This window comes from Maylandia zebra, linkage group LG3, assembly GCF_041146795.1.
Source record: "Maylandia zebra isolate NMK-2024a linkage group LG3, Mzebra_GT3a, whole genome shotgun sequence".
NCBI classification, from domain to species: domain Eukaryota; kingdom Metazoa; phylum Chordata; class Actinopteri; order Cichliformes; family Cichlidae; genus Maylandia; species Maylandia zebra.
In genome coordinates, this window is record NC_135169.1 from 23390326 (window position 1) to 23406288 (window position 15963).

Sequence of the window (15963 nt, forward strand, 5' to 3'; positions counted from 1 at the left end):
ACAGCTTAACCAGGACAAAACTGAAGTTTTAATTGTCGGTCCTGAGGCTCAGAGAGAGAAACTCTTGTCTAAATTAGAGGCATTTTCACTATGTCCTTCGCTACAAGTGAAAAACCTGGGTGTTATTTTTGACTCTGAGCTTGGTTTTATCCCACATGTTAAACATGTAACCAAAATTGGATTTTATCATCTAAAAAATATAGCCAGAGTCCGCCCTATTCTCTCTCGGGCCAACACGGAGATGCTGATGCATGCTTTTATTACCAGTCGCATTGATTACTGTAATGCCCTGCTCTCTGGTCTTCCTAAGAAGAATATTTCAACTTTACAACTCTTGCAAAACTCGGCAGCTCGTGTGCTGACGAAGACCAGAGGGCGGGCCCACATTACACCGGTTTTAGAATCGCTGCACTGGCTCCCCGTGTGTTTCAGGATCGATTTTAAAGTTCTTTTATTGGTTTTTAAATGTCTTAATGGTCTTGGGCCTTCTTATCTCTCAGATCTGCTTTTACCATACAAACCCTCGCGGACCCTGAGGTCCTCTGGTACTGGCCTTTTGATTGTCCCTAAAGTCAGGACACATACTCACGGAGAGGCAGCTTTTCAGTGGTATGGTCCTCGTCTGTGGAACAGCCTGCTGGAGGAGCTCAGGGCCGCAGAGAACGTACATGTTTTTAAGAACAGGCTCAAGACCCACCTTTTTAATTTAGCTTTTACTTAGCGTTTATTTATTTTTTATGCTTATTTATTCTATCCTGTTATTCTATTATTAATTTAGGATTTACCTAATATTTCTTGATTTTATTCTTATTCATTTTTTAATCTTCTTACTCTATTTATATTTATATTTATATTGTATCCTGTTCTTATTTATTTTATCATTTTACCCTGTATACATCGTATTGCGTCATATCTCCAGTGTTTCCTCGGAGGGCGCTCTCTGCACCGGGGCTGTTATTGACCGTGGCTGCTGGGTCTCTGGGGTCCTCTCAGCCTGGTTGGGGGGCTCCTTTGCCTCCCTCCGGCTGTGTGCCCAGCCCGGAGGCTGCGGTCTGTGACCGGCTCCCGGTGCAGACGGCTCTCTGTTATAATGTTTCCTCACTTGGCTCATGCGAGCCCAGCCCAATTTTTACTCTTTAAGTGTGCGCGTGTGTGTATGTGTGTGTGGGTGGGGGTGGGGGGATATATGTGTATTGAGAGTGTGGGGAGTGAGTTGGAGGGTGGGGTGGGCTGCTTTTAACTATGTAAAGCACTTTGTGCTACATTTTTTCTGTATGAAAAGTGCTTTATAAATAAAGATTGATTGATTGATTGATTGCGTTGGAAGCACAGTACGTATCACTCCGCAAGGCTCCTCCCCGGTAGCCGTAATCCTCCGACAATCCATCAAGCGGTGCAGCTCCGTAGCTTAGCAAAGTCATATTAAAACATTTTTTGACAGATTGCTGAGCGCTGTGTACCACATAAAATCAGTTCGCGGTCATGAAGCACAACCAGAATTCATACATAAGGCGCGCTGTCGAGTTTTGAGAAAATTAAAGGATTTTAGGCCATGCAGCCCCTCCGGGCTGCATGTGGTTAGCGCGGTTAGCTCGCTAACACGTTGACGCCGTCCAGCCCCACGCACGGGGCGATCCGCGGTAACTCGCTAACAGAGATTTTCCGCTTTCATCTTGTCATTGCCTGCAGGTGAAGCTATGGGGGAGGGGGAGTTGTGTTCAGTGAAGGAGAGGCGAGGCCGAGTAACCTTGCATAGAGACAAAAGTGGACGAAAGAGAGGCAAACCTGCGGCTCCACAAGTATAATTATAACGTAACATAGACTATATCGATATAAACGATATTGTCACATCTTATATCTCGTATGAAAATATATAGATATTTTTAAAAAAACTCGATATATCGCCCAGCCCTACCTCAGAGCAGGTGATAAGAGGTGGAGTCGGGTCAGGTAGAAGCACTAAAGAGAAGCGTTTAAAGTTTAAAGTTAGAGGTCAGTGAGCTGCTAACACAAACATGACACTGCCCTGGAAAACTTGGACAAAGCTGTGGAAACTGTGCAACTGAGCAAGAAAGGACCATGTTTTTACTAACAAGTGCTGTCCAAAAACAAGAGAAGTCTGTGTACAAGTATGTCCCTGTTGGAGGTCAAAGGTCACAGCTGCTAGAGGAGGAAGTACAAACACAGCATTCTCCAAAATGACCTTTGCAGACAGCATCATGTGAAACTCTCAGCACTCTTTAACATTTCCTCTTTCCTCTTAAACATGACATGATGCGTTGAATCACCCAAGATGCGAAATTTCCAAAACAACTTTTGTAAAATGATAATGGCACCATGCTTTCACCTTACATACCAACATATTTTATTATATACAATAAGTTAAGCCCTTCACTACTGCTTCCTCTAAGTCAAAACTCTAGAGTAGCTGCTGGAGGGTGAGAGTGGTTCATGTCATATGACAGCAGTGCAGTACATACATTGTATGCAACATACATACATACATACATACATACATACATACATACAATGTATGTATGTATGTATGTATGTATGTATGTATGTTGCATACAATGTATGTATGTATATTTTATTTGAAAATTAAGTGAGTCATGATTCATGTGCTGAATCATCGTACATTTGCCAAATAGTTCAGTGGGATGCAGTAGTGTTAGCTTAACTGGTGATTCTAAATTCCCCACAGGTGTGAATGTGAGTGTGAATGATCTCTTTGTGGTAGCCCTGCGATAGACTAGCGAGCTGTCCACAGTGTAACCAGCCTTTTGGCCTAAGACAGCAGGGATAGGCCCAGCCCACTCTCCACATACTAGACTTTGAGGAGAGGAAGAAAATATCGATCCAATTGTGCTAGTATCAATCACATACTGATACCAGTGCAAGTATCGATACTATCAATATTTATATTGAGCTGCCCACCTCTACCACCTACACAATGATTGACTACAGCCCTCATCCAAAGCTTACAAAAGCCACCAACAAAGACTTTTTAAGCACTTATAATTTCTACGGATATTGCTTTTCTAAAAACATGTTACTCCTCTGAAAATATTTTCTTTACTTTGTGGCAAATACCTTCTGCAACACTTATCTGTCTGTTCTCCTATGGTGGGACTACAACTCCACATCTTAGACTGCAGGTGCAGATGGCAGTTCTTTGTCCTCGAGGAACGTCGGTGAGCGGCTGCATGTAAACAGCTCTCAGCATACTGCAGATTCTGGTTTGACTGGCTCTCCAGCTAACAGCAGATCCTCCGAGCAGAAGACCGTTTATAGCTGACAGCTACAGCTCCATATGTTGGCATATGTCCAGCTGCAGGATGAGCAACTATGTGGGGAGCAGGTGAACGATATTTAGGATTCTTGTTTTTGCCCTACAGCCAGTACTGAAAAAAAATCAAGGACAAGTAGGGCCAATAATAGGTGATTGGCAACAAGTTGACTATTAAAACAAGTTAAAAACAAGTAAAGTCTAGGGATGTGCAGCCAAAATAATATCTACTTCTGGCTGGTCTCTTTTTCACAATGGGTCACCACTGTGGCTGGCCCTGCACTTTTTATTTGGCAGATGTTTTTGCAAGATGCCCTTCATGACGCGGTCTCCAAAGAATTTGTGTTTCCTCCCGCTCTCAAACCAGATAAAATTAGGTAAATAAGTAAACCAATGGCTTGCATTTAGTCAAATATATATCAAAAATAAGTACATATTATCTACAAATAAAATTATTTGACCATTAGCCAAAGATTTTACTCCAAGCTCCTGCAAGCTTTATCTGGCAGTATCTGGTATTTTAATGAATTTTTATCCAAATTTTGAGGCTGGGAAATGGCACATATTTCTGCCACCTGCCAGCACTAGCTGCGTATTACGTACAGTAAGTGGGCAGTAAACTACGTTGTTACTACAGAGCACCGATTCACACTAAATCAACCTGTGCCAAATTTCCAAAGGAGAACACATTCAGATTAGAAGATTGCAAGACCATGTGACGTCACTCATGCAATATAATGAAGAAAAACAAGCACCAAGCACACAGGGCAATGGCAGCAGTAGAAAGCTGAAAGCTGAAAAGTGTACTATGTTTTGTAGTCTGAAAGCCAAAATCACTGAAAGACTTTGAGCTAACTGAACATCTTGTCAATGTATAAAAAAATGGAACCACATTTGGCTGGGGGATATGGCCTAAAATCCATATCACGGTATAATATGAAGCATGTGCGGTAACGATATATATCGCAATATATTCTTTTCTTCTGTATAACGTATTTTACACACAATAAGGCACACTTAAAATCCTTTAATTTTCTCAAAAATCGACAGTGTACCTTATGTAGGAATTCTGGTTGTGCTTACTGACCTCGAACCGATTTTATGTGGTACACAGCGCGCAGAAATCTGTCAAAAATATTTTAGTACGACTTTGGTAAGCTATGAAGCCGCACCGCTTGATGGATTGTTGGAGCATTACGGCTGCCATAGTCAGGAGCCTCACGGAGTAATCTGGGTCCTAAACTCCGTTAACTTCTGGTCCCAAAGTCAAACGAACACTGCAGCATCACAGAGTTAAAAACTGTCTAAATTCTTTCATCGTTAATAAAATGATCGGCGTTGCTGCTTTACCAGGTGTAACAATTAATCCAGGCATCCATGAAAACTGAATTTATTAAATTCAACAGAGTTGGAAGTTAGCAGGAAGTTAGCTCGCTAGCTTCCACCTAAACATGATATAGCATGTCCTGACTGAGAGATTTCTAAAAAAAATTTAAATGTATAGCTCTGCTATCACTTCCAACATAAATAAAGACAGAAAACTAAACAGCAGTGACTTTTGTAAGGTTACTGAAGTCGGACTAGCTGGTATATAATGACGTGCTACGTGATCGCTAGCAAAACAGCTACGTTAGCATAACATTAGCACAGTGAAGCTGAAGGATGAACGCAAACTTTTTACCACTCAGTAAAAGTTAATGTGAGGGTTTCGGGTGGTTAGGGACAAATGCAATTGCATGGCAAAATGCTATAAACGGACCAAACTTCAGTCAAGAGAACAACTGAGATAATCCATCCGCAATACGAGGTTAGTCAGGTTACTGCAACAACATGGGAATAGAGCAGCTGCGAGAGAATTCAGCACTAATGAATCAATGGTAGGGAAGTGGAGGAAGCGCTATTTTTGGCTTTCCCCATATTCCAAAAGTGCTTCGTCTCTTTGCTATTACTGTCGCCCGGCATAATTTACAGATGATGTTGTTTGCAGCCGCTGCAATGCTTTTGACCAAAACAGGCGCAGCTCGATGACTCCATCAACATGCCCTATCGTGGTAGAGCGGTATAGTCAAAATCTCTATTGTTGGCCAAATTTATATTGTTTCTACCGTATACCGTTTATACCGCCCACCCCTCCACACGTACACTGGTATCTTTCAAAACGCAGCTTTTTCTACATGTTTGGGCCTTTCATCCACACGTAAATGGAGAGTTTTAAGAAGTCCTGCCAATGTGAAAATTTTCAAAAACTTTGTCTGGCCGTTTACGCGTGGATGAGGAAAACAGAGATTTAGTCAAGCAATGTAAAAGGAGTGCGGCCTTTTTTGACGTCACACTGTGCACCACTGATTTAGACAGAATTCACATAGACTCCCGATTGTCCACCTGTTGCTTTGGTGTGCTCTTAAGAGCTTTGACTTCGTTTTTTGCATTTACATGCCGACAGAGATATTATTTCCATAACTGCACGTGTGAACGGGATTTTGTTTTTTGTAAACGAAAACAGAAAATCTCTGTTTAGAAAAATACCCGTGTGCGTGGAAGTAGTTTTGCTGGATAACCTGCTGTCAGAGAACTTATAACTTACTAGCTTTTATGTTGTTCACCCATTCAAACTGAAGCTTTAGAATAACTATGTTTATAAGGTTGACTGGTCTGTAAATTGTTGAGTCTGTGGTTCTTAGGTTAACTTTGAATCTAAAGGAAGCCCGGTGCAGTCCAGTTATTTTTTGCCACCTGAAAAAACATTTTATGCTAAAAAAGACTGGTCAAATAATGTTTTATCACAGATTTGGTGCTTTTCCATTGGTGGAAGGTAAAATCCTCTTTAGTGGTTGGCTGTTTTTATTTTAAAGCAGGAAACAAAAAAAAAACATATTTAAAATCAATAATTGGTCCCATAAGCTATTGGAGCTGTGGAAAGGAGCTGGAGTACCTGGAGGCAACATGCAGAAGTCCACACAGAAAGGTCCCACTCAGCTGGCGAACACAAAACTTCTTGCTAAGACGAGACAGTGCTAACCACCAGACTACTGTGTCGCCTATAACTAATCCAACATTTAAAAATTATGCCCTAATCTAAACGCAGGCAGCTGCACAAGATGATAAGCAATGCAATGCTGAGAACAATCAGCACCACAATATTTTACTGTCAACTGAAAAAAACGATAACCACAAATTATAAGTGTTAGCTATATTTAGAGTATTTTCACCATTTCATCAGACAGCCGTTTCCGATGAGGAACTGAAGTAATTATACTGCTCTCTCAAAATCCCCCAGACTCCACAGACAACAACAGTAATTTTGTCATTTTACCTCACAGGACTTACCGATCTGCCGCTGCCCTGTTTGAGTTACTGTGTGGCTTTGAAAGACCACCAACTCTTTTTGTTTTGATGGGTTAATGGCTGATTTATCTATCAATTCTTCAAAAGAATCAACTAATTGTTTGGTAGGTTTACATAAAACAACTCAAACCACAAAAATGACCAATTTCAGTCACACAAGAAATAAAAAAACATCTCAATTACAACAAAGTGGCCAGTTTTATAACTTGCCAGTCATTTCTGTATAATTTGTATCATTTCGTTTCCTCAAAATGATGTTGAAGCCAGCACTGAGTGAAACTGAAGACTTGAATGACTCAAACTCCGTCCAACACAGGAGCCGCTTGTGCCGTCAGGCGGTTTCTGTTTATACGTCCTCATCCAGGAAAATGTGAAGATAAACAAGACAAACGCATGAACAGAGGGGTGTGAGAATGCTCTACTATGATTCAGGCTGCAGAAAGACTGACTCACGCTCTATAATCAAAACTTGCAGGCAGCTGGCTGGTAGCTGCTGATAATTCCTCACTCAGGAAAACACAAACACACCACCTTCAGGGTGGTGGAGCCTGTGATTATATATAGCCACAGATACGTACAGGCTGTGAGAACTGGAGCGCTGAAAAGGTGCAGCCGTAAAAATGACAAAGAGCAGAAGGAGAAGCGGCCACTCCCAGGTGTTTGATCAGGTGTATGCCACTTTGACAATCCGATTGTTCAGTCTGACGTCACTAGCCGTGTCTGAGTCTAAACTCCGCTGCAGGTCCATATATCAAACGATCACTATGGCATTACTGAGAGTTGAAAAACTGTCTAAAGTCTTTCATCTTTAATAAAATGATCAGCGTTCTGCTCTACCAGGTGTAACAACTGAGTTTAACATCCAGGCATCCATGAAAACGGAATTTATGACATTTAACGGAGTTAGAAGTTAGCAGGAAGTTAGCTCGCTAGCGTCTATCTAAATACAATATAGCATGTCCTGACTGCGGGGTTTTGGAAACAAAGTAAAACGTACAGCTCTGTTATCACTTCCAGCATAAATGAAGACAGAAAACTAAACAGCAGTGACGTTTGTAGTAGGGGTGCAACGATACACAAAATTCACGGTTCGGTTCGGTTCGATACTTTGGTGTCACGGTTCGATATTTTTTCGATACAAAAAAATGTTCATGCCTTCTTAATTTGTCATTTATTAAAATTATAAATATATATTTTAACTCAAAAGTACAGTTTTTAAATTTAACCCTAACCCTTGTGCGTGTTTTTTATTTTGACAGCGAATGCGCACCTGCGGACCACTTATGTGCAGCCCTGGTTATTTAGCTCGTCATATTGCAGCCACAGAAATTATTTTGTCCATGAAACCATAAAGCTGCACTTTCTTTTTGCCTTATAGTCTGATTTGTCATAACTTCTCCGTTTTGTGGTAAGCTTTTCTTTGGCTGTCACTTCTTCACCCTGACCTGTCTTATTTGGCTCAGCAGAACTGAAATATATATCTGTCTGTGAAGGTTCTCAGTCATCCAGGTCATCGTAGTCAAATATAAATCCTGCTGCTTTTACAGACGCACTCACATAAGCTCAGCGATTCTCTGCGCAATCAACCTCTCACATGTTTAAGCTTGCTGCCGGAGATTTCACTTGTCATGTTTGCATAGTAAGCTAACGATTAATAAGACGATGTCAGAGGAATTGGTGCGCAAATTATCATCACTCACAGATCAGTGCTGTCGCTCTCTATACACAGTTCGCACGATTGCAAAGTGAAAGCAAAAAAACAAGCGCAAATTCAAACGCGATTTCAATATGTCACATATTGACAGTGGCTCACCGATGCCAATGACATAATTACCCAGCTACATTTCTGAAAGAATGCAAAAGCATTGACATATATTTTTCCTTCCTACAATAGCCCGACGGGCAGGGAAGAGATAGATTTTGGTAGCCCGACTGAAAAAATCGCTAGCCCCAGGACGTCGGGCTAGCGATATTGCAAGCCCTGTATCTGATTGAGGAATCACTCATCTTTGGAAAAGAGAGTTTATTACAGAGAAATGTCTCTTTCCAAAATAAAAGCTATACTATCCGCTTCTTCTGGGCTATATTCTCAGCAGCATAAGGAGAATCATGTGCTAACAGCTGTCTAAATGACTCGGCTAAAGTTAGTAGCATGCTTGTTGTTTTTGTCTTTGCACTAGGATGATGTCGGCGTAAATGTGCAGTCATATTCGTTGTGTTCCCACTAGTGCTTTCAGGTTAATCTCGTTGAAATGACCTTAACGCCACAACACGGCAAATCTCCGTTAACGAGCTACCGCCGAGCTAGATGCTGCGCTGACATCCTGAAATCTTTAGGATTTCTCACTGCTGCTAAATGTCCTAAATTAAGTTTGAATGAAGAAAAAATTTTGTTTTGTTTTTTTCAGAACGCACTCAAGAGGCCTCAAGAGGCTCTTTTACATTACAGTGCATTAGGGTTGTGTGACTGAAATATATCTGCTTCAGGCAACCAGCTGGGTCAATCGCTGATTGGTTTTTATTCTAATGACAGTTTTATTTGCTAATTTAGTAGTTCACCTTATGACAGTTGGTATCTGTGAATAATTAAGCGATGCATCCACATATGTGGGTTTTTTGTTTTTGTATTTTAAGGCCAGTAAAGTCCTGTAGTGGATCAGTGAGCAGGAATCAAAGTAAAAAAAAAAAAAAAAAAAAAAAAAAAAAAAATGGCAGGAACAGGAAAATGCCAGACGTTTAACACCTAAAACCCATGTTTAGTTTTTTCCTCTCTCTCTCCATACGTAGCTCCATTTTTTATGCTAGTCTGCCAGCTGAGTTAACTTTAAGTTGGTTTTTAAGTTGCTGCACTTCCAGTCTAATAAAACTTCAAATCTACACCAGCCATACTTCAGGTACTAAAATTACACAACTGTTACTCAGCGAGGCTGATAAAATGCTATTGTTTGATTGGGGTAAAGTTTCCATTAATCGTTTGCAGGGATGCACTAATCTGATATTTGGATTGGATATCAGTCCAATCTAAAAGCTGGATCGGGTATCATCAAAAATGCTCTGACCCGTCGCACAAATTAGTGCCATGACACTAATTCAAACCAGCAACTGTTGTCAAGTTAGCCGACACAACCAAAAAAAATTGTAACTTTCGTTACAAGCGGTGTAAGACTTGCTGAAATACTTTATGACACTTATGGTAATATAATGTTCTGCCGTCACCTGGCTTTATATTTTTCAGCTTCCCCTCTACAGGGGAGAACCAGGGAAGGAGAATCTAACGTGGCCGTTATTAACAGCAGCAAAGACTAACAGACAGCTGAAAATAAACTAGAGTGAATAAATTAAAGGGATAATATAAATTAATTTTGTTTTATTATGTTCATCTGTACCTTAAATTTAGAAAAAACAAAAGAAAAACCTATTACCAGTACAGTTTATATTTGTAGAGATAATTGTTTTGTAGTTACGAAGTTACGAAACCAGTGTTCAATTCATTGTCTTACACAAAAGAACGATTCCCGGTTCTTTTTTAAAAAAAACATAATCACAGCTCATTAATGTGACACTGCTATCAGATTACTACTGGATTTCAGCTGATACCCAAAGTCATTGATCATTATCAGATCAGAACTGTAGAAAGTAGGACTGGTACATCTCTGGTTGCCATTTCTTGGCCAAATGAAGGCTGGCTGGAAATCCTAAGTATATTTGACTTTGAGGGTGATTCCCTGGATTGACAAAATATGTGATTCAACTAAACTGTCATATTTAGTTCAAAGCCCAACAGAGTGACAGTTCTAATAATATTCTGCGAATTAAACATAAATTCATATTAGATCAACAAAATTTATTAGTGTAGCATGAGGCAGGAGCCCGAGGAGGAAGGTAGGCAAATGTCCAGAATCAAACTCTTGGGGAAATACCTTTAAGTTGTGGAATTTGCCTCAAGTTTGTACTGTTTGACAGGGAATGACCTCCTTAAACCGCCATGGGGCACTAAAACTGAAAGCCCATTACTGAAAGAACAAACATCATAAAAACATGTTCCTGCATACCTGCCAGCACGCAATCAATCACAGTGCCAGCTGAGTCATTGGATTTTTCTTCTGTGACAATCAACAACTCAAACCATACTGTCAAGATGCTTCTGATTTGCAAGTGTGACATCATACATTAGTAGCTGTGTTTCGTGGCGCCACTAGATTTGATTTTAGGCATCAGTGGAAATTTGTACATTTCACCAAAGATGGAATTTCGCCCACGGTGTTAGGATTCTGTGGAAAAATAAACACAATTTTTATATCCCAACATTGCAAAATTTTCCACTAATTAAGCGTTCAATCCCGCTAATGAGATTTTATGATCAATGAAGATTAGGCCTCGCCTAACCTTGCGTAATGTAGGACTATTGATATTAGAGAAGAAGTTTGTCGATCACTTTATAAGTTCAGTGATCTCAGATGTGAATACCTTGTGCTTTCCTTTTTTTCCCCCCATGTTGGTAAAATGGAAATCTTACGTTTTGCCATGTCTGCACGGTTAAAAAAGAAGAAGAAAGCGTTTCAATATAACAAACATGTATTTTTGAGGGCATTTGTTAAGAGAGTCATTTCCATTTTAACATAGTGTGGAAACCCATGAAAGAGCTGACACAACGATGTGATGCCCAAGGCAGCAAATATCACAGTCAGACAGTGAACTTATTATTCGTAACAGACTGTAAAAGACATAAACAAAGGAGTCAGCTGGGGGCACTTGTGTAATTATAATGATAGCACTGTTTCAAATGATATCAAGCTTATTTTTCTGGATTATGTAAGATTTCTTTCAAAAGAGGCTCTGAATCATGGTCACAAGCCAGAAACCAACGTAAGAGTCAGCCGAGTGATATCGTTCAGGCTTTACACAACATTTTCCATGGAGCTGGGATCTCTCAGCAGCTTCCACTGATAGCAGAAAGGAAGGACTAGAGGAACTAGAGGTTCAAAGTATGTGTGAAACTGATATCCTGAGCCACAAATCATCCATTATGCTACTGTACCGCTTTTGTAAACTCATTCATTTAAGCTAAATACCCCCCCACCTGTTACAGGATAATTCTTACAAAATGAGACACTCCAGCACAAATTTTGGGTTATTTTTTGAGCTGTCTAATAACAACAAATGTTGCAATAATGGCAACCATGCGTCTTAAACTTGATTTAAAAGAAATTTTTGGCTACTTAACTAGGGGCAGTCAAAACAAGTTTTAGACATTATGCGAAACAGATATGTTGTTTCCTCTTCCAAGTTTGTTTTGCTTTAGCGGGGGAAAAAATATCAAGCCCTTTAGCTTAGGTAACTTTGCCCATTTGGCTAATTCAAGTCACTGTACTGGACCTTTTGACTCTATTCATGACTTTAACACTTTAACACCTTTAATCCATTTTCTGCTAAATACAATTACTGGATTTGCAGTTTATTAGACCACTAGCCCATTCATTTTGTTATTATCATCATTTTTAGTAAAGTTTTTATCATTTCTTTTAGTTAGCATGAAATTAGCAAAAACGCTTATCACCTGATACTTTCATACACTATAAATTTAGCTTGCTAACCAATCTTGTCACAAGGGCTCGCCACAGCAGCTTGCACTGCATGTCTAGTTGTACGCTGGATGCCAATGGTCAGTTGGTTAGCATTATAGTGATGCTAGGTACCTTCATCTTCACTACAAATTCTGGTATTATTTCCAAGTGGTTATAATATAAGCACCCTTTTAACGCACTTAGCGATTCAATTCTTCCTTAACATAAAAAATTATTTATATCACCTTTAAGCTACCAGAGATCAAAGTGGCAAAGTTACTTATACATTTAGGCCAACAATACATAATTCCCAGCCACATAAGCAAATATATACATATTGGGTTTTTTGTTTTTTTTAAAGCGATCTGAAAGCCACCATAACTGATATTTATGCTTAAAAGAATAACTACCCAACAAGTGATAAATATCCTATCACCTAATCGACTGATCAGGTAGCTCCAGTCTTGCACAGCACTTTCCACTATGCATCATTGCTCTTACTGGCAGCAAACCTTGCTGTCTGTCTCGATGCTGTGGCAGCTGGTGCCAGGCGTTGGGTGTGTTGATGTAAGCAGCCTGTGACACCATTTGTGGCCCCGCCCACTTGGGACGCACAGAGCAGACACGGCGAGCCAGTCCCACAGGTAGACACACCTGAAAGCCGGCTGAGCAACAGGTTGGAGGCGTTTACACACTTTTAGTGCACGTTAGACACCTTTTGTTTCTTACTGGCACAAGTCTGGCATACCTGAAGATTTTCCTCTAATATGACTTCCAAGGGAAGGATGATCCCAGAGTAGATTTTAATCAACTAGACTAAAGGCAGTGGATGTCCTATAAAAGATATCAATCAATGCTCCTGAGCAACAGATACAGAATGGGCCATTAACACATGGAGTGTTACGGGAAATCATGAAGGCTAGACACACCTTTTGAGTTACACATAGCTCACATCATTAAGGAGATAAAGACAGAGGACTATAAAATGTGTCACTATGGAAACATTACATGAACACAAAAGTGATACAATCAGAAAATACATCAGGTTCAGGAGAATTAAGGTCAATATAATGTGAGTCTGCGATATCAGCTGATAATAACTAAATATATGGATGTGATAAGAGGCAGAAACATTGTGTCATCATAAAGTGTGCCTGGATTACAAGCAGCACATTAAGTCACGGTAAATCTGGATTATTTAGAAGTCTTAAATCCTAAATACACAAGAGAGTTAAATAAACTCGTTTATACAGCAGCAGAGTCACACTGTAATTCATCGCATGTATATATCCGACGGTACGTAAACCACAGTCACACTTCACCTTGGGTTGGTAAAACAAAGTCACAACACAAGCCATCATGACACATTACACGACACTGTAAAGTACATATGAAGCAACAAAGCCAACACATAAGCCACTACAGAAACACTATTTTCACACTTTTACAGCTGTAACCACCTTAAACATACAGTAAACTCAATAATGAGGTAATATCGATAAATATTAGTTCACTTTAAAAAATGTGAACACCATGAAATAAAACTCGTTTTAGGGAACCGGAGAGACATCATGGGTACACCTTAAATTGTATAAACACTACAAATTCACTAGTTCAGAAAGCTAAAAGTCACCTTATAAATCATCATACACACATTATAGGTCGCATTAAGAGGTAAGGGCACTGTGAACTATGTGTATGCAAGTATCACAGTTACCACTGAAGACACAAAAACACCCTAAAAAGTTACTGTAAGCTTATTTTGTAGAAGCCGAGCCACCTTATAAACCTTTCTATGAAGATTACAGTTTCATTTAAAAGATTTAAACATTAGAACTAGGCGCACTTGATGCAACAAAAACTTCAATTCAAAATTCAGACTAAACTTTGAGCACCAAAGTCACAATATAAGCTAGTATAGATTATAGTTATACTTATTATAGATGATAATAACGCAAGGTTATTATCAAGTCGACTTGGAGAAGTTAAGTCACATTATTAAGCAATTATTTGAGTAAAACACCCAACTTTAAAGTGATTTAAAAAGCACAAAATAAAAAGGAAACTCAATTTATGGCCCCAGAGTTCCATTATGAGTACACTTTAAACGATATAAAATACCACAACCTCACAATTTCAATAAGCTAAATAACTTTATGGGTCATTAAATCCACACTATAGGTCACATCAAGAGAAAAGGCCCTGTAAACTAAACTTTGAGCACCAAAGTTATGATATAAGCTGGTATAGAGGTATTGGAATTACACTTATTACAGATGTAAACACACAAAGGTTGATAGAGCAAGGTATTGAGCAACTATGTAAATATAATGCCAAAACTTAAGGGATTTAGACACCATAAAATAAAAGCCAGCTCAATTTAAGGAACCAAAGCTACATTTTACACAAGTGTAGCTTCATTTCACAGCGCAGAGCCACAATCTGGGGAAGCTACATCACTTTATGAGTCAGCACATGCACATCAAAGGTCGAATAAACAGGTATAAATACACAATTAGACACCATGTGAGATTTTGACCATAAACTCATTTTCCACAGCTAGAGAAGATCTGACGAGTCACTTTTCCCTGATGTTTTTTTAACTGGATGTGGAGACCTATGTCTGTTTATTTGAATACACAGCGCTGTATGTTAGTATGTTCCTATGGCTCATATACACAACAGGTAATCACTCTTACAAAAGAAAGAAACATGCAGCAGCAGTTGCACAATCTCCCCTCCACTTCTCATAAAGACCCGCTTCAGTTTTCTCATGAGGACGATTGAAAACCCAGAGAAGAGCAGCAGCAGCACGTCCACCTTTCTCCTTACCTGCATACCAGGAACTTCCATGGTTACTTCGAAGTATGAACGCCCTGTTCCTCCTCCAGGTTTGTCACTTTTTATTCTCCTCCTTCTTTGACTACTGCCTTCTACTATATATATTTTTTTAATCCTCGTCGAGCTTCTTCACAAGGAAATAAACTTCTCGAAAGAAAAATAAGTAAAGAGGTTTGACTTCGAAGTGGAGGAACTGTATCCGAGAGGAACGGCGGTTTAACTTGCAGGCGGCTGAAGTGAACAAACTACAAACACACAGTGACAAAGTGAGCACAGAAGAAGAAGTGCACGGAGAGGATGACGCGCAGCTTTCTGCCTCCTTCAAGGGAGGAGCGACGGTGTGGGAATGTCAGCTTCGCACACACTTCTACTGCCACCTGCTGTTCATAACTGTTCCTATCTGTGGTTCATGTTGCCTTCAGGTGCAAGTCCAAAACTGCTTCGAATCAACAGCTGCCTACACTTACCGGCCACTTCATTAGATACATCGGTTCAGGTCAATTCAATTTTATTTATATAGCACCAATTTATAACAGGAGGCACCTCGAGGGCTTTATACTGAAGGGTTTAAGAAGAAGTTCCAACTATCAGATGACCCACTATGTGCAGATGCTTGGAAACAGTGGGAATGAAAAACTTTGAACAGGAAGAAACCTCCACCAGAGCCAGACTCAGGGAGGGGTGGCCATCTGACACAGCTGGTTAAGGGTTAAGGGAAGGAAGACAGGACAAAGACATAGTGTGGAAGAGAGCTAGAGATTAATAACAACTAATATTTAAATACACAGTGTGTGAAAAAAGGCGACTGAGGAAGAAACTGTGCATCGTGGGAATCTCACAGTAACCTAGATCTAATGCAGAGTAACTAAGGGAGGATTCAGGGTCACCTGATCCAACCCTAACTATATGGGTTATTAAAATCCT

At 39.9% G+C, this 15963-nt stretch overlaps 1 protein-coding gene across 1 annotated transcript in view; it reads right to left on the reverse strand.

Moving 5' to 3' along the window:
- LOC101474463 (serine/threonine protein kinase 26) overlaps positions 1-15315 on the reverse strand; it is a 52848-nt gene extending 37533 nt beyond the window's left edge. The window contains exon 1 of the mRNA XM_004570115.4: positions 15031-15315. Coding sequence (XP_004570172.2) covers positions 15031-15051 — 21 coding nt within the window. The 5' untranslated portion in view covers positions 15052-15315. The remainder of the gene's footprint in view (positions 1-15030) is intronic.
- Positions 15316-15963: the final 648 nt, after the last annotated feature.